Source organism: Malurus melanocephalus, unplaced genomic scaffold (genome assembly GCF_030028575.1).
Source record: "Malurus melanocephalus ecotype Western Australia unplaced genomic scaffold, MMel_1.1 scaffold_250, whole genome shotgun sequence".
Lineage (NCBI taxonomy): Eukaryota > Metazoa > Chordata > Aves > Passeriformes > Maluridae > Malurus > Malurus melanocephalus.
This window is the reverse complement of record NW_026623482.1, coordinates 269,843-288,833: the sequence shown is the minus strand read 5'-3', so window position 1 is coordinate 288,833 and position 18,991 is coordinate 269,843. Positions and strand designations below refer to the sequence as shown.

General features: G+C 41.6%; 2 protein-coding genes across 3 annotated transcripts in view; one reads left to right on the top strand and one right to left on the bottom strand.

Annotated features, from left to right (window-relative positions):
* PCYT1B (phosphate cytidylyltransferase 1B, choline) overlaps positions 1-7,113 on the top strand; it is a 29,114-nt gene extending 22,001 nt beyond the window's left edge. The window contains exons 7-8 of one of the 2 annotated variants that reach the window (XM_057375487.1): positions 170-358; positions 5,511-7,113. In XM_057375487.1, coding sequence (XP_057231470.1) covers positions 170-358; positions 5,511-5,717 — 396 coding nt within the window. In that variant the 3' untranslated portion in view covers positions 5,718-7,113. Of the gene's footprint in view, positions 1-169; positions 359-4,689; positions 5,170-5,510 lie in introns of those variants that run through there. The other variant, XM_057375488.1, reaches the window with a different exon arrangement.
* Positions 7,114-14,897: 7,784 nt separating this feature from the next.
* Positions 14,898-18,991, bottom strand: part of PDK3 (pyruvate dehydrogenase kinase 3) — a 51,372-nt gene continuing 47,278 nt past the window's right edge. The window contains exons 10-11 of the mRNA XM_057375474.1: positions 17,892-18,005; positions 14,898-16,851 (exon numbers count right to left, since the gene is read on the bottom strand). Coding sequence (XP_057231457.1) covers positions 16,708-16,851; positions 17,892-18,005 — 258 coding nt within the window. The 3' untranslated portion in view covers positions 14,898-16,707. The remainder of the gene's footprint in view (positions 16,852-17,891; positions 18,006-18,991) is intronic.

Below are 18,991 nucleotides of genomic sequence, written 5' to 3'. Positions count from 1 at the left end.
CTTCATTCCACAAATGTTAAACTTGCATTTATAAAAATAACGTGGGAATAGTTAACCAAGGCCATATGTATTAGGATGCATTAATGCAGTTTTTTCTTCTTCTTCTCAACTGTCTGAGGCTGATTATTTCCAAGTTTTTTAGTAATCTCTGACCACACTTTTAAAACAGGAAAAGAAATACCGCTTTCAAAACCAAGTGGACAAAATGAAAGAAAAAGTCAAGAATGTGGAGGAAAAGTCAAAAGAATTTGTTTACAAGGTGGAAGAGAAGAGTCATGACCTCATTCAGAAATGGGAAGAAAAGTCCAGAGAATTTATTGGCAACTTTTTAGAGCTGTTTGGACCTGATGGAGCTTGGGTAGGTATTCTGCCATCCCAGGAAGTCTCTGTGTTTTTATTTCTCCTCTCTAACACAGGTCACGAGCAGATACTTTTCCTGCAGTCTTTGTRTTGAAAGCCAGCACGGTAGGATAATGGCAAAACTGGTTGCTGAAGTAATTAATGCATGCCAAACCCACAACAGAAGGATTTGCTGCTTGTGGCTGTTGCTTCTTTGGGATAATATCTGTATTTTGTGAAGGTGTGATGCTGAACATGATCCTGCATTCAGCAGAGCTGCATCACAGCACCACACGAGGCCAATACAGTTCTGTTGGCCCCATTAGCATTAAATGCAACCACTCCAACATCAGCAATATACAGTGGAGGTGGTGAGGGGAAACAGGACCATTGAAAAGGTTTTTAATAGTTCTCTTCATGCTCTGTACTCAGCAGGAGAAGATTATAATTTTCTAACTTGAAAAACTACTGATACAAAGTTCTCAGAAATTATTTTACATGTCAAGTTCAGGCTCATCTAACTGACAGCAGGGGAACTGAAGCACTTGGAAAGCTCTTGTTGGTATGTGCTGGCTTCACAGAGCCAKTTACTAAAGGTCCCCAAGTGTCTTGGAAAGGCAGTTGAGAATCTACARCAGYATCTTTCTGGGGAKAAACCTGCTCAAACCAAARTCATGCACTGACATGYRTGGTGACATGTCTGGTGACACTTCCAGAGCCTCAAAAGGGTCCTGGTCCCCATCTGTCAGTTCTGATAGCTGCCAAACCTCAAGAAGCTTTGTTTTCTTGTATGGCTTTGCTTTGCTGCATTGAAACCAGCAGCAAAGCTTAATTTGAATGTAGAATTTACCTGTGTTGGGATGAAAGCCCAGACATTSCAGTGCAGGCATTGTCTCAGACACAATGCTCTGGTGGCAAATTCGTGAGTGGAAAAGGCACGTTCTGTTGGAAGGAACTCAGCAGAGCTTTTGTTTATAAAYAAACACATAGGAAGAGTCACAGAGCTTTTGTGAATTAAGTAGCTCACATCAACCCTCTGTCACAACTCAGTGCCACCAAGACATGCAGTCCCTGCAACAGGCACTGACTTAYTGTGTTGATTACCACTCAGTTGAGAAAAACCTAAAATTAGGCTGTGAAGGCTTCAGAAYAGAGACTGTGTTATCTTACAGCCACCTCTGTCCATGCAAAGGCAGGTGATCACTGAACAGCACAGGCCTCAGCCACATGAACAGTGAGCTGATTTATCAGTGTGTTCATTGGCACTGTCATGTTCCTGGAGGAGGGCAGGAAGATAACTCTTCTAATGAAATGCTCAGGTTTAGCTGCATTGTCCACATCCACGTGAAACTTCCTCTGTGAGTCGTTTCCCATAGAACTTGCTGTGTGTTCCCCATGTGGGATGGTGCTGTGGCCATAGGTGCTGAATAATTAAAGCTGATGCTAGCAAAGCACATGAAATCCACAGGAGGTGAAATGAGTTTAGCTGTAGAGAGAGAGGAAGAGAATTCAAAAGCATTGATCATTTTTCCTGGCYCTATCCACTCAACACTGCACACTAATGGCATTTTTAAAAACCTTTGCTGATGAAACATTTTACCAAATTCAATTAAGGAAAARCTGCTCTGCAAAGGTCTTTTAAAATCTACAAACTCTAGTTTCCTGAGTAAGTCTKTGACCACAGAGCAGGAAATCTTGTGCAATCACAGGGACCTTTGCTAAGAACAAGAGGAGTGAAATCTCTTCACAGTGTTGTAGGAAGAGCATCAGTGACARCAAGCTGAGAGGTGGTGTAGCTTTTTTAAAATCAGTTTGAGCCTTGGCAACAGGAAAGACTTTTAAAATAATGATAACTTACTATTAGTGTCAAAACTGTTATTAATGTTAATTTGCCTTATCACTGTTAGTTAGATGTTGCTTTTAATGTTGACATTAAAAGTACAGGAATCGTTATGGGCATGCTGGATTCCTAGATCAGTAATTTGCATGCCATTAATATGCTATTATTATTTCACAAATAATTATTATAATATACTTTATGCTAGCATCAATTTTCTAAAAGTAAGGGCCTTGTAACCCACAAAAAAATTGCCTGTTTGTGAAAGAGGTCAAAATGTCAGTTTTCAAACGCCTARATGTCTACAATTCATTGGCAGTTTTGCCCACCTGTGCAAAATGTGTCTGTTTTCTGCAAGAGAGTCACAGAGGGGTCAGAAACAATTAGTGTAGCATGAAAGTTCCCTGTGATGTGAGACAGGACCACCACACAGCCTGGCAYCAGATGTGTACAGAGGCACCTACAGTTGAGATGAGTGGAGAGCAGGATTTCTGTTCCAGTCTCCCTGAGAAATGTTCCTTTGGATGAGGTGTCCCTTCAAGGGGCTGTTTTTCCTTACTCAGTACACAGGGTCACTCAGGGAAGGTTGCCTTCCAGACAGCTGCATCACCCCAGAGATCAGCAGGGGCTCAGGTAAGACACATTSCAACTAGAACCTGGGGATGGTGTTTAGGTCACACTACCCATCTGCAGCCCAAACCTAAAATGGCCTTAGAAAAATCAGCAGCTCAAAAGCAGAACAAGAGTTCTGTAACATCAAGCTGGGCATTTGCTTTGTAAAGCAAWGGGGTATCAGCATTCAGGCAATAAAATTCAGAAACAAAAATATGCAAAATGTTTTTTCCCAGTAGTGAGTTTGTGAAATAACAAACCCTAAACTGGTTGGTATGCCTGAACTTGCTTGAATCAAGGCTTTGTAATTATTTCCTTACCTCTGGTAAAGGTCCACAGTCCATCCAGCCTTGTCTAACCCTCCAGCACTCCAAGGAAGCCATTAACACTTACCCTGTTCAAGGTRTGAGTGCATCAGCTTGTTCAAGAAACAAACTCTTCACTGAAATCAGGGACTTAGCAGRAAGGTGGGATTCCCTTTTCCATCCCTTTTGATGGCCTAAGGTACAGTCAAGGTACATTCCCTGCCACATGGGATGGTGCAGGACACTTGCATGTGCCCCAGCACTGGTACCACACCAACATGAAGCACCACTATGTCACAGAGTTGTTTGAAGTGACAGAAAGAAGTCAAAGTATTTTGATTAGCCACGAAAAAGATATTTCGTATCAAATATGTTTTTTAATTCTTGGGGATTATCTTCAGTGAGAGGGAGAAACAAGGCAACAGAACGTCGCATTTCTGTGATCTAAAAAGAAATTTTGCACCCCTACCATTGAATTGCAGACAGGCTCTGGGGATTTGCCAGCCCTAGTGACATCCTTGTAGCTCTCAGCCACAGAAATCCTCCTCCATCTGAATGCTTCCTGGCACTATTTTTCAGGAGCAAYCACCTTCTGCTAACTATTGAGATTTTAGGAGGTCTCAACTARTTTGGACCTAGCAGTAGTGCAGGGGTAGATTACACACCATGGGGTTTTATGCACAAGAGCCTTGGTAAGGGTAGCTCCAGATTCCACACTGCAGCAACAKCCAGGCTCTAAAASTAAGTCARTAAAGGCAAATGTGATAAAAGATGKAAATTAGGAGAGTGAGCTCACAGARGAAYAGCTAMGTTCAGTATTTGTGCTTGATTTTTAATCCTTGGGATGTAGCAAACACCCAGAAACCTGAGGGGGAAATCTGCATCTGCCTCTCTGCTAGCAGGGAGTACTGAGTTTCAAAGAGAGGGAGAAAGAGCAAGATTGGCAGGGGATGCTCTGTGGCTGGGATGAAGGTCAGCACAGAGAAATCACTGCAGAGGGAAGGGGAATGGGAACAAGATGAAGAACTTGGCTCAGATTGATGCCTTATCAATCAGGCTGATCTGAAAGAGAGGCCAGACAAACTTAAGAGAATGAGAATGGATTAAAGACACAACTTTAATCCAGGCCTAACAGGCCCCCTGGTACATTAGAGCAGACAAAGCCTCCTCCTGAGGCTACACCCACAATGGACACTGGGTCACGAGATCTTCACCTTTTATAAATTCTGTTTTATTAACACATTGGGTCTTAATTCTCCAATGATCTTTACAGGTGATGATGTCACCCACCCCAAACTTGCTCCCCCCAACTCACTGTTGTTTACATATTTTGGGGCTCTTGGGCAGTGAGGTGTCCTTGGATTCAGGCTCAGAGAGGAATTGTTTTGTTTAAAGATGAAAGAACAGTAGTTTTTAGTGCTGTACTAGGGAAGTACAAGAATACAGACGCATAAAAATAGAGAAACTAAAAATCCTAAGGCATCAAGATCAAGTATGCAGCTRCCCAAACAGGCAAACCCACACATTCTACACAATTATTTTCCTCTCAGAGCTGAGTGGCAACTTAACTTTGTTGGGGCTGGATCTTCCTTTCAGCCAAGCATCGCCTGTGAACCGACTGCCAGTACTTCAGCCGAGCTTGAGGCTTCTCGCTCCTCATCCCCAGGAGAAGCAGCAGGGCCCTCGGATTTGGCATTTTCCATGTGAAGCCTGCAGCAGCTGCACAGCACATGCCACATCTTCTGTAAGCCAGCGTGATGCAAGGCCACATTGCTGCTAATGAGTAGAGGCACTTGCCTTAGTGTAGCAGATTGCTTGACTGCAGAGGTGTCTCTTCCACTCCACCAGCTCTGGCAGGCCTCCACTCAGCTTTACAAAGCAAAAGTGACAATAAAGCTCCAAGCAGAATATAGAGCCTACAAGTGTTTTCTCTTTTCAACATTTCCGACATTCCTGCCCTTTTTTATGGGTTTGGGTTGTGCCTGCTCCAGGGAGCTGGGGAATTTGGCAGGCACTAGGCTGTCTTCCTTGGGAAGGGAAGGAGGAATAAAGGCTGGGAAACCCAGGAAACTCAGGAGGAGATAGGTGGTCCTTCCCAACGTTCTAGAAGGAAAAGGCCATGAGAAATAGTAACATTGACCTTCTGAGAAAAGAGTGTGACCGACGCAAACAAAATTACAAAGGGAGTCCCCCCAGTGTGGTTTGGACCCATACACAGTGTTCTCACAGTGGGGGTGGCCCAGCYAAGGTAAAAACTTGCATGTCAGGAGCAGGTTATGAGCACAGCAGAGGCAAATCAGCCTTTCTGCAGGGTTCCCTGCTCCCTCCTGGTGAGAGGCAGAGTGCAGCCCCTGCCTGCCCACAGCCTTCCCCTCTGTGCACTACTCAAAGAGCATCTTTTCACTTTGCTTTTGCAGAAGCAGATGTTCCAGGAACGAAGTGGCCGAATGCTSCAGGCTTTTTCTCCCCGGCAGAGCCCAAACAGCAGTCCTACGCGAGGCCGCTCGCCATCCCGTTCTCCATCTCCACCCTGGGTCATCAATAAGACCTCCCCTCCCTCTTCTCCAAAAGCTGCCTCTGCCTCCCTCAGCAGCATGAGCGAGGGAGATGAGGATGAAAAATAAAATATATATTTTTTTAACCATGAGACAGAAGAACAAGCTMTGAACTCAACCACTGGATGGGGAGAAGCGTGAGGAACACCAGGGGTATCTCTGACAGCAGGGATCGTGCTCTGGGAGAAGTCRAAAATGAACTGGAGCACAGCAAGGGAGATCTCAGGAAGAGCTTATCCCATCCCAACTCCCTCACGGTGCTGGAGGCCCAGCCCCGGGGACTGACAGAAAAAAACATCCACCTGCAAGTTCGTGCCCCTGTCTCGCTGCTTTCCAGCTCCTGCTCGGGACCCAGCACCCAGGGAAGCTGCAGCCTGCAGAGGGAGAAGATGCATTTGGACCCTGCTGACCTTGAGTGCTTCTGGCACCTGAAGGAAAGGCATTGCTACACCATAAGAAACAGGGAATAAAGTTGTTGTTTCCTTCCTTTTGAATAACATCTGTCTCAGAGTGCAAACCATGCACTGAAATGAAGAGCTYTCCAGGCAAGTTGGTGGAAATGCATTTAATATATTCAGTGCTGCTTGTTGACCAAGCCTTGTGTTGGGTGTATGTAAAGAGTTGGGCTTTTTGCTTTATCAAATCGCTCTCCTTGTTCCTAGTGCCTGAACAGCTGCCTGATCACTTCTGGTTTGCTCCCTGGCTTTGCACTTTGAAGGCAAGAAAGCAAATGAAAACTGTAGCTGGAATGTGGTGATGYAGGAAATAAGACAGTTTGAAGATGCTTTTTTACTGATGAATTCTAAAAAACACACCTGGGATCCCAAGGCCTTGGGATGTGGCCTCCTAGGAAAAGCTGCTGCTGCCAGCTGTGKATCAATGACAAGCACACAGTGCTGTTGTCACATGGGACTCAGCCAGTTAAACTCAGCAGACTCTAAACAAGGTGTGTTCAGAGACACTGCCCCTGCAGAGGATCCTGAGGCTATTCCTCTATGCTGATACAGAGGGAAAACATGGAAAAAACCAAAGGAAACTTTTTTGAACAGGATTAGGCACAATTTTTTTCTGCATCCATGACACCCATACAGCCYCAAGCAGAAATGCAGAGGGTAGCATGGGTGAAGCTCTCCCCTCAATGCTGCCTCTGTTTCACAGGYAACCTGCTGGGCACAGCCTCGGGCAGCCCAGGAATGGGGCTGCAGCCACAAAATCATTCTGTGCCACTGCTCTTGGAATTGCAAACCCACCAGGACACTCCAGCTGCTGTGGGCAGTGCCAGGCAGCACAGGAAACACTGGGGGAGGGAGGGCTCCACAGCACTCTTGGGGAAAAAAACTAGGGGACCAAGGTATCTGAGCATGTGGGATGGTTGTACTTGCTGGCAGCAGTGCCCCACCAGCTGCTGTCCTTACCTTGCTGGGTGACCTGGTTGGTTCTAAACTCCTTTCCAGATCCTCTTCTCAGCAGGACCTTGGTACCAGGCATCAAATTAGTCCCACACTGCTCATTCCCTACAGCTTTTATCCCTCTCTCACTACAAGGTAACAGATTATTCTTTGGGAACACATTACCAGACACTTCTCAGACTACCACAAGACCAAGTACACAGCATCTCGTGCCACACTTTGTTCTCTGGAGTCMAGCTAGTTCCTTCACAGAGCTGCAAAAACAGGTGAGCAGGAAATAGGGTGGAATGTGCAAAGGGACAGCCATAGCTGTGCGCCCGATGGGACGATGCAATTAAGACCTTTCTCAGCCTTAGGCAACCTGTTACTGTAATTTCATACCTGGGATGCACTTGTTAGTTTTTCTGATCCTTTGCAAGTCTTTAAGTCTTCCCATCACAAATCACTCCTCCACCATAGGGACTGCCTGCTTCTACTGGTGCTGTTGACAGATGAGMCATGTCCAAATGCAATGGAGGTGGGCAAGGATTTGTTGTTCTCAGCTTTTACTGTTGTTTTTTGTTCATTTTAGTTTCCTAGCACTTACTGTTCAGCAGCCCTTGTGCAGTGGTTTGAGTGGAGACAGCACCATGACTTGTAAATGGGAACTAGAGAAAAACTCAGCAGTGACCTAACAGAAGCCATTTCTCAGGGTCACAGGTGGCTACCCAGCAACAAAGCCATATTCTGTACCAGGTGTCTTGTTTGCATTTAGGATATTGATAAGCTGAAGCCTTTGCCTTGCTGGTACTTTCATGTGCTGTCTCCAGCAAACCAGAACCTCACGGTGTCTGGACACGTGGAAGGCAATTTTGCACTTCTGAGTCATGGTTGGGTTTTATTTTTCACAAGTGTTGCTTTAATTCAGTCCTATTTATCAGCCAAGCTCCACATGAAAAATAAAGTGTAAGACAGACACAGCTGCCTCTCCCCTTCATTTTACAGCATCTTTGGACACATGAACACAGCCTGCAGAAGAAACTCCCCTGATGGCACAGCTCCTGTTATCCCCATCCTTGGTACCCCAGGGCTTTATGTCCCCAACAGAGCCACAAGAGCAGCTCTGCCAACATGSCCAAAATGATTGAGTTCTGCTGCTCTCTGCACAGACAGGATCACCTCTCCTTGCCCTTACCTTGCAGCCAGAAAAATGTGGGTGAAGGTAGGAAAGATGCAGCCTTAGACACCAGCACATCTTCTGTACCTTCTTTACCCTCTGTCCCAGCACAGTGGAATCAGGAAACACTGTTTTAATTCTTCAAAGTGGAAGAAAGAGACCCTGCTTTTACAGCCATTCTGGTTCTGCTGCTGAAAACCATCCCCAGCAACAACTGAGATGCTCTTGTGGGTGCCAAGATGATGTGTGGCTGTGCCAGATTAATGGAAAACTACAGCAGCAAACATAAACCACAGGGACAAATCCTGACACTGCCTTTTGGACTTGACTCATCCTTGAGCTGAGTCAGTCTGGAATATTCCTGCTTTGCTCTTTCCCATTTGTCCTTTCTGTAAGAAATTAGTACCTGGAGCAGCTGTAAAGATTATTTATTCAAGAGTCCTGCTTCAGGCAGGGAGAAGCTGAACCAGTGAAATGAGGCTCAGGACATCCCAGCTAAGATACTTTTAATTAACCAGTGAATTTCAAAGTCATTGAGCATAGCAGAGACACTATTTAATGGCACAAAGTCCACACCAAAACACTCCMAGGTAATTGAAGATTTATTCCCTGAGATGGATTTGGGGCTGATTTCAGCAGTGTTTTGGTATCACTTGGTATCTCATATGGAACATCCCTGCGAGTGAACTCACAGTGTTCAGCCCAGCCTAGAGGGGATCCTTGTTTTGGTTTAGCAAACCCTTCAAGAACAAGGCAGCCCCCTGAACCAGGCCTACAGTTTGCCCTGAACAGTTTGGCACTACAGTAACTCTGCTTGTAGAAGGGTAATAAACCATCATGGAGTGTCTCCTGTGTGATAGCACATCATTAAGCAGCAGTTTCTCTGGAGTCTGGTACAGAGGAGTCCTGACCTTTTCATAAAACAGCTGAAAATGGGGCAGAAAATGGAGCCAGGGCTTTGCCTCTTGCATGGCAATCCCTTCAAGCACCAAACTATCTTAAGAACTCCTCCTCTGATTGGATTTTGGAGATTCTTTTTCTCTCAAAACACGTGTGTGTCCTGCACGTACAGATATTTTCTGTCCTTTTCTTTAAAAGGGGCAGGCCCTTTCCTGGTGGAAGGGCAGTATTAGCATTTGTAATCCAARTGGAAATCAAGGCCACTGCCTCATGGCTCTGCCTGAGGGAGAGGAGACAGACTGAAATAAAAATAACTGAAAGCCTCTGGACATGCACTTCCATTGTGCTAATTGAGGAATGTGGGACTGGACTCCAGCATCAACTGAGGTTTTCCCAGGACAAGTGCATTTTGCCAGATCTCCCTGCAGAATGCAGCAGGCTCCCATGTCACAGCCAGTTCTTCAAATATGAGACCTGAATTCCCTGCCCCAGCAGTTATTCATGGCCAGTTCAAACAGTTTTTTCACACCCTGTGTCTCCATCCCTTTTAGATACTCTCTCCAACAGCATCAATCACTGCTTCAATGAGGAGCAGGGAACTGCAAGTTCTGAGCCAGGTGAGGCAGTTCTGCCTTTCACACAAACACAATAAATTCATTTTTAAATGCTTACCTAGATTAATCAAGAAGAAAATGTTCCATTATCTCAAAACAATTATTCCTGTGCCTAAGCATGCCTAATCCTCCCTGGTGGCACTGACCAGGCTGMATGTGTGCATCAAGCCTCACACATAAAATTCTAGAAACAGCTCTGATAGAATAAATTATGTCCTCTTCAGCACATTGTGGTATTTTTTTAACCCTGTTCCTGTGATTCCCTAATCTTACTACTCTACAAACAAACACTGGTTTTCCATAAAATGAAGTGACTGTGAACTGCAAAAGCATCATTTGCTTAGTAGGAGCAGATTATTTATATATTAATTATAACCTGCACTTTACAAGTGACCAGCTCTGAATACTAACAGGAATTGTTATATTAATGTTCTACACAGCATAATGGGCTTCAGCTTTTTCATTTCAAAAYGAACACATTAACCAGTAGGGATCCAGTTACTTTGCTACTTGGCTGTACTTATCAGTTTAAAAGTTAATGAGCTTCATTTTTACCAGAGTCCTGAGCCTGCACTTCCATACTGTCATTAAAAGCCAAATGTTGAAACAAAACGGGAAACTCTCCCTTAGGGAAAATTTTCATTTGTTCTACTCATCCCCCTTGGTTATCTAAAAGGCCTCTCACAAATGAGTGCATTTATTCAAGAAAAGAACAAATCTAACGTTTTAAATATTCATATTCACAGCAAACAAAAAAAATATGCATAAAGCCATATCCTGAGTAAGAACTAAGAAATGCTCTCAGAATAGCTGTTTCAAACATAATCCAAATCAAACATAATCCAAACAGCATCACAAACCTTGGGTGGCTTTAATTTCCTTTTTCCTCCTCAAGAGGACCTTTTCTTCAAATCACAGCACAAACTTTTATTACAGACACAGAACATGAATAACTGTCAAAAAACACTAAGAAGCTCAAAGACTGTATCTTTTAAAGAAATGGAAGACAAAATAATGCTAATCAGTGTAATTGGAGGTACCTGCACATTCAGTAATTTCAGGAAAAGAATCCAGGGGCAGATCAAAACTGAAAATTGTTTTACAATGTTCAAAGATTGGCTCTAGCTGCACACTGGTAGAAGCACAGTGATATTCCTGGTGCCTTTAACTAGGGGAGTAGCCTGAGTTAAAGAAATAGAAAAAATTAAGCAAGTCACTAGGATGGAAAAGGACTTTGGGATTGCTGTGACAAGATTTCTAAATGGCTGATGCTCTTAGACAACACATAGCAGGCAGTATTTACTACACTCCATGTAACTCCTAGAGAAGATGGTACAACAGCTTAAAGTAAAAACAGCCTCTGAGTTAGAGCATGAATATAAACTGATCTGACATTAAAAAAGTTTAATTTTTCCTATCAAGCATGCCTGACATGTTTTGTATGTCTCACTTCATTTTAAAACTGTCTACTGCAAGACTTCTTTCCACTGAGAACAACAAATTGAAGTACTGAATAAGTCTACATCTAAAAAAGGCATGACTTGTATAAGAAGAAACAGATCCCTTATTACAAATTGTTCTCCCACATATGCCTGTGTCCTAAAGCAATAAATCTTCATTATACTGCTGCTGCAACTGTTTATTTTCTACAGGCAGCTACTGTCAAATATGTGGTACATGCTGACACATTTTGCAAATTTGAGCTACTTAATTAACTACTCAGCTCCTGTGAATACCCCATTATGGCAAATGGTAAAGCAGTGAGGAAGTACAACACATAGATTTCTTCTCAGCTGAAATTTCAAAATAAATTGTTCATCTGAAAGAAAATTATCTCAGTTCTAGCAAAATTCTGGCCATCTGGAGCCTCATTTATTACTTAATAAGAAAGTTAGCATGCCAAGCAGTATGTGCCCCCAGGCATTTTCCTGCTTTGGAATTGCTTGGTAAACTCTGGAATTATTTTCATTTTCTTGAATACCTTACAAATGCATATAAAACTGTATGGAAAGTTGAAGAAATTTCAAGGTAGAAGCCTTAGRTGTTACATATCTGTTTATAACAGGTATTTTGGCTGTCAAGAATAATCTGAGAATGAACTTTAGGGAGATTTGTATAGCAGAAAAAAACCCAAACCCAAAAGCTGCTCATATGCTAAAATTACTTGAGTGCAGCTCTCTGAGGATGTGAGAAATAGGCATGTGAGAAGCTGACCTTGGGCTGCCACATCACAAATTAAACTCCAGATTGTGTGAAACCAAACCAGTCCCTTGAAGATGTCAACATGTAGTTTTTACGTCATTTTATTTGTCAACCACAGAAAGAAAGAAGGAAAATAAGAGTATATACAAGTCAAATACATGGGCATTGGACTAGAAACATTACTAAGACAATGAGGGCACTGCTTGGAAACTCTGCCTGATGTGATCTACAGAAGGCATGGATTTCAAAGGATTGGGTCCCACACCTCTTGGCAGCATTCAATTAAAAGGAAAAATTCAAAGCAATTAACACCAGAAGGACAATGTCAGAATTATTACACACTCATCAGTCCTTCTAGCACTAATAAAAACCCCTCAARATCTAAGAAGCAAACAAGTTCTCTATGCTGATTTCTGAGGACTTTTATGGCAACATAATACTGCAATTAACGCACTTTAACTTTAAATTTTCTTATTTATTTTTAATTAGAAAGCCACTTCAATTACACAAATCTTCATTGTTTCAAATTAATGTCAACAGCCTGAGTCCTGATCCTGAGAACAGATTCATTTATGTGGGATTCCTCTCATACACTGTTTGTTTGTGCAAGTATTTTCAAGACTCAGCCCTGAAATCACTACACAATTTATAGCTAGTTCCTGATTTGTGAACAAACTCAACCTCTGAACTCAGAAAAACATTGTTCTGTCATGTGCCATCATATTCTCTCAATTTCAGCAAAAACACATTTATATTTGTTAATCCACAGACAGATGTGTATGCCAGGAAGAAGCAAGGAAGAACTACCAGAAACCACAGCAACCTGGACATAAGCAAAGAAAGGAAACTGCACAATGGGACATGGTTATCCTCAAGATAAATACCAACAGGAAACATTTAGGYTGTTTTCTACAAAATTATTTTCATGAGTCAAGACCACTTTTGCAGCACCTCACACGTAAGGATCTAGAGGTGCCTATTAGAGGTGAGGAGGGAGGAAAAACCTCTTCCATGTCAATGAGGTCAAAATATCACCCTAAATATCATGTCTGGGTGGAGGTGAACAGGAGATTGCACTACAAGATCACTCTTGTTCRCTTCTTGGAGAAAGTGAACAGCTGTTTCAAAGCTACTGAGGACAAAGAAAAGAATGCTACCCAGTTGCAGCAGTAAATGTAGCCTTTRCATAAGCAAAAAACAGCCTGAGTTTTCCAAGAACACTGCAATTAATATCCATATTATTTAAGCATGTGCCAATGGACCTGCTTGAATCACTGCCCAAGAGGWAGCACAGACTGCAGCAGGACAAAGACTCTGTGCTCTCCTAGATCATCACACTCAATTACACAGGCAAAGACAGCACCTGAGTTGCAAAAGAAGCATTTTGGTATCTCCTGAATATTTCTCATCAAGACTCTGAAAGAAACCCTGCTGCCTCAAAACAAAGCCTAGAAAAGCAGGGAGCACAAACACATACATGAYTTGGAGAGACTTCTATATCTACTAATATTAAAGTAGGCAGGGGATTAATAAAATWACATTCAAGACAAATACACCAAAAAAATGCACATTAGACAAAAAAGTAAACTGTTTGTTACACTATGACATACAGAAGCTGTTTGTAAATTCTCAGGAAGAATCAAGGAGCAAACATCTYTTGTTCAGTTTGTTTCTGTTAATCACTAAACACAACAGATAAGGAACATTTTCAATGAAAACCRTTTTTGTATTTGTGTCCTGTAAGTCAAGACAATCAGGTTGCAATGACATCAGTGGGTCATAATTCTGAAATTCATATAAAGGAAATACACTTTTGCATCATCAGAAAGTTTGGAATTAACAGCCTCAAGGTATTAAAACATAATTATAAGACATTCCAATCAAAGGTAGAAWTAACTGAAAAAAGATGAGTATCTAGTTGAATCAGCCATGTTAAAAACCCACCCATGCTCATTTTTCAGGCACAGCCATTGAAAAACCCAATCCTACTGAAGATCTGCTGCTGCTTCCTAGGAGTTTTCAGACTAATMCCTGTGTAGAAATAAGTTTACAGACTAATACCTGTATGGCATGAGGACAGTGAGGGAAGAGCAATTGATGCCATACCTGAGATCACCACTGAAGCAAAGGCTGCCTAGACAAGGTTGGAGAAAAGAAAAGCTACTTCTTGCTCTTATTCACTAAAACACCCACAAACAGACCTTGGGCAATGGAAAGAAAAAGCATTCCTTGTGCTCTACCCTGCTGCTCTGAGCTGTTTGTACAAGCTCACAGTTCTTGGAATGGTGTCATTTCAGAGGAGTTCAGTTTTCARCTACTGCAAGACTCCAGTCCTGAAAGCCAGCCAGTTGTTTTTGTGGGTTAAGAAGTGACATCACTAATACACCTCCTCACACACAAAATACACTCAAAGTATATTTTCCAGATATCATAATGTAATCCTAGTATCTTCAGCTTTCATTCACAGTTCCCATGGTTTAYACTCCAGGGTTCCTATGGCTTACATACTCCAATATGCTTGCATCCTTCCTTTCTTTTTTTTCTGCTCACTCTCCATGTATAAGGAGACAGTACCAGGTCAGGATTTACTACTTCAAAAYAGAATTTCTAACAAAAGCTGAAACTCAAGTTTCTTAGGCAAACTATCTTACTCCTTGGAATGTTTAGCTAGTGTTCTAGAAAAAAACTGACCACGTGCAACTGAGAAAACACTAGTTTCATCACAAATTTCTCTCTTTAAGCAAACTCTCCTCTGCAATTACTAAAAAACATACGCAACTTGCAATAATTTAAAAAACAAGTTATGGGTAGGGCAGAAGTGACAGAATTTTCACTTTTTGAGTGAGTTGTTCTCAGTGTTTCAGATAATTCCTTGGTTTCACCCCAGCAGCACAGATTTATTGCTTCAATAGCAATCTGCCTTCTCTGCAGTGCTAGGAGGATGCTGCTTGGGAGGCCAAATGTGTCAACCTTCACCATGCCCTGCCAAGATCCTCTGGCCATGGGTACAAATGAGGTTCAGGAATGGGATGGYCCCACCAGCCCATTCCCTGTTCCAGAGGGGGCTTTGAGGGCAGCACTGCCCTGGTGTCACCTGATCCACAGGGAAGGACAGCAGCCCACAAGGACCTGGGGACACCCAGGGGACCACAACGCTGGAACTCACTGCAACAGGCAAGGCAAGAACATCAAATCCTCAGAAATGGGGCTCCATGGAGTTTATTGCTCAAAGCACTTTATAATCCTTCAATGAAATGTGCTATGAAGTGCAAAGTACTTATTGTTACATCAAACTAAGATTCTTTCTTGTTTTTTTTTTAAATACCTAAGAATTTCTCAACACTTTCCTAATAAATCAGTTCTTTACAAAAATAAATATTGGCAGGACAAAAGGGACAGTTGCCCCACAATTTTAGTAAACAAGTTTCATTTTTCCATGCTAAAATYTCTATTATCTTTCCAAAAAATATCAAAACATCTAAGAGAAACTGAGGGTGCATCAGAGCTGCTTACAACTCATCTACTTTATTGCCACAGCTAACATATCACCAGAATTTCTTAATTTCACATACTTTTCTGAAAGGCCATAGTATCAGAAACAGCATTTGGCAAAGACTTTGTAAAGAACAGTTTTCTAATAGCAACAACCCTTATGATAAATTTAAGGGGAAAATACTTGGATTTTTTTTTTGTCTTTGATATTTTTTAACTCTAAACCAGGTACCAGCCACATTTTGTCCCTCCCATTTCTACTGTATTTCCTGTTTCATGTACTTAGACCAATGACACATTTCAAAAGCTGGTGTACAACATCTTTATATACACTACAAATTCAGATTACCAGACTGTAGTCAGACATCRAATGTATAAATAACTTTGCAAACTATTTACAGGTTTTAAACTAATCAGGTTTCAAGCAACCAACACTCTTAAGGCAAATTCATTTGTATGACTGGCTGTCTGGCCTCCCAACATTTCTCTCCCCAATTCCCCTAAAATGATAGGCAAATAGGAAATTGAATTAACCCCTGCTCTGTATTGACAGAATTTCTTGTCTGGAGAAATGATCTAACTACTTTGGATCTTTCCTCAAAACAAGGAAAAATGCAYAGAAATGCATTTCTGTGTCAAGAAAATCATTAAGGTGCATACCAAGAAGTGGAAGTCCTACCATCTAATAACAACACAACTTTTGTATGCACWTGACAAATGGGCTTTGGAATTTGGAGAAAGCATCAGTTTAAAGCTGCACAACCCTTTTTAGAACTATGCATTTATAAACTCATTAGAGACTGAAGAGCTCAGAGGGATTTTCTCTTGTAGGTGACAGTGTGCAATACAAAATGCTGCAAACAGTGGATGTTCAAAGCACACWTTTCACTACGTTAGAATTTTTCTCTTATACCATATTGCTGTGCWAGATACTATTCACCAATTTAGGGATTCTGCACATTTTACCAATCCTTTTATACTGAAATAAGAATTGGCCACTTCAAATAGCATCTTTTTGTTATAACATCACAGTGCAATCCCTTTTGTCAATGCATGACTGAAGCAACCAAGCATATTCTGGTGAAGTACACAGGATTCACATACCAAACGTGCTCAGTGCCTTCCTTTAAGTCCCAATCATCACTTTGTTCTTACTATTTTTCAACGCCCTGATTAGGTCTTTGTTTGGAAGTAATTAGCTACTGTGGTTTGAAGGATTTTGGAACAAAGCAGAGACTTTATACTGAATGCAGAGGTCATCTCCAAAAGAGACAAAAGGTGGCAAATTATCGATTAGCTTTGTATTTAGAAGCATCCCTTGGTTCACTGCTAGGATTGCTCCAGTCATCTGCTTCAGGTGTGGTCTTGTAGTGCCTCCATGCTGACTTATTAAAAACAGGAAGTCTTTCAAATGATTCACTTGAAAGGGCCTACAGAAAAACAAAAGCAAAAGTTAGGTATCATTGGAGATTTAAGAGCAAGGTGATACTCTGGGCARTTCCACAGTTACAACTTCTGTACCCAACAAGTGTCACAACTACCCCAGCATTACACATAACAGCACTATTCTGAAAATACTCTAGTTGTGACTAGTATATAGTTATAGTTAGTATATGAGTCCAGTTATACTCAAAGTCTGAGTCAAAATTAAAAGAAAATAATAGCATTGAAAAGTATTTATATCGAGAGAATGGTACCTACAGAGATAGCAAGAAAAAGGTTTTTGGTCAAAAATATTTTAGCGAGATTTGTCACTGACACAGAGCAGACAGTTCCTCAAATATTTCCCTTCCTGGGAAGAAAAGCACCTGGGCTCTGTCAGCACACTGATTTGTGGGGGCTGACCYAGTTCAGTCCCTTCTTCTCTAAGGCCAGACCTTTTTCCTCCATACACACAAGCAGACAATTAAACCCATCAGAAGCAGAGGTTAGCACAGGATTCCTTAACTCCCTTGCTGCATACAGCAAGGCACAGTACTAAGCCAATAACCTACACGAGCTGTACACTCTATTCTTCTAAACTCTCTGATGGAACTCAAGCAGTGTCAGCCTTTAACCACTGAGTAGCCTGGGCTCTTCCCAAAAATGACAACAGGATCAAGAACTGCATAGAATGTATTTACTAGTCAGGAGCTGGTCAACAGTCTTCTCATTTCTACTGTAGCCAAACTTAGAATCAAAAAGCATTAACCAAAATTATCTCTTATGACTCTCCTTGGAAGATTCGCCATTTATGACAAATTAACAAAAATGCAACAATCCAACACAAGGACTGAARAAAAAAATCAAAGGAAACTAACTAATATTAGTGCCAGATTAATATATATAGCTTTGGGGTTTAAGATTTTATGCAACTGATATAGGTAAAAGTATCAAAGACAGCAAGAAGAAATTTGAAAATAAGCTGAAGAGTGAAAAGAGCCTGCTATAAACAACCTGAATTGCATTATGAATTTATTCAAAATCATACCTTCAAATAAATAACAGCATCTGAACCCACGCCTTCCATTGAGTAGAGTTTAAGGTCACCTTGAAAGTACCTCGCATACAGACGAGARATTGGCAATCCATAGCCAAACCCAGCCTGCAAAAACAAGAGAACAAAAGAAAAACATGATGGAAAGCTAAAAAAAAAATCCAATAGATTCCTTCATTAATTTATAAAAGAGAGAATACCTAAATATTAGATTTGTATCAAATTGATTTTGAAGGTTTCCTGTATTTCTCAGCCTACACTGTAAGTCTGTATTCAGCCTTTTGAGAAATCTCCTTTTTTTCCTATACATGAGTTTTTAGTATAAAAACAGCAGAGTCCTTTGCTAGAACTCCCTTGTCCATTCTGCATTTTCTCACAGACACTTAGGTGCAGCATAACATACAAACTGCCTCCAATCTGCCAAGCAAACCAATGCTCTACACAGCTTCCCCACTGTGATGACCACTGCTACAGTATTGCATTCTTTCTTTGGTAAATACCAGAGTTTTGATAGCATTTTTTTTCTCCCCCACACCTGAGATTATTATTCTCAAATGTYTCCACACTTAGGAGCCACAGACAACTCTGTCTACTTCATCTAGGTCACACTATTAAGTGACTGCTGATGCCACAGTGCCAYAGAGATCAGCAGAATCCTGCAGAGGAATACACAGAGCAGTACAAGGCAAATAACCCTCTCTGTTTAACAAAAGATCAAGATTCCACAGCAATGAATGATCTCCTGAGGACAGAGAGCCAGTACTGCCCACACAATTTTCAAAGCATAATGGACTTGATGGGTAGAAGGTTTAGATTTTAAATTTACTAAACTARTATTCATAACTATGTCTGCAACAAGATTAATCACTCTGCACCTTTTCCAACCTTCTCTTCCCAGAAAAGTTATTAAAAACCCTCCAAGTCTCTCTCACTGCAGTCAGGGAATAAGATTTTGCCCTACACCCTGACTCTTTCAGATGACTGGGTATGTGCTCAGAAACCACAGTGGATGGTTATGCACCCAAATCCCATCTGAATTTTTCACAACTACCCAATTCAATAAAGGAACCATTCCAAAAATACAGGCATTTGAA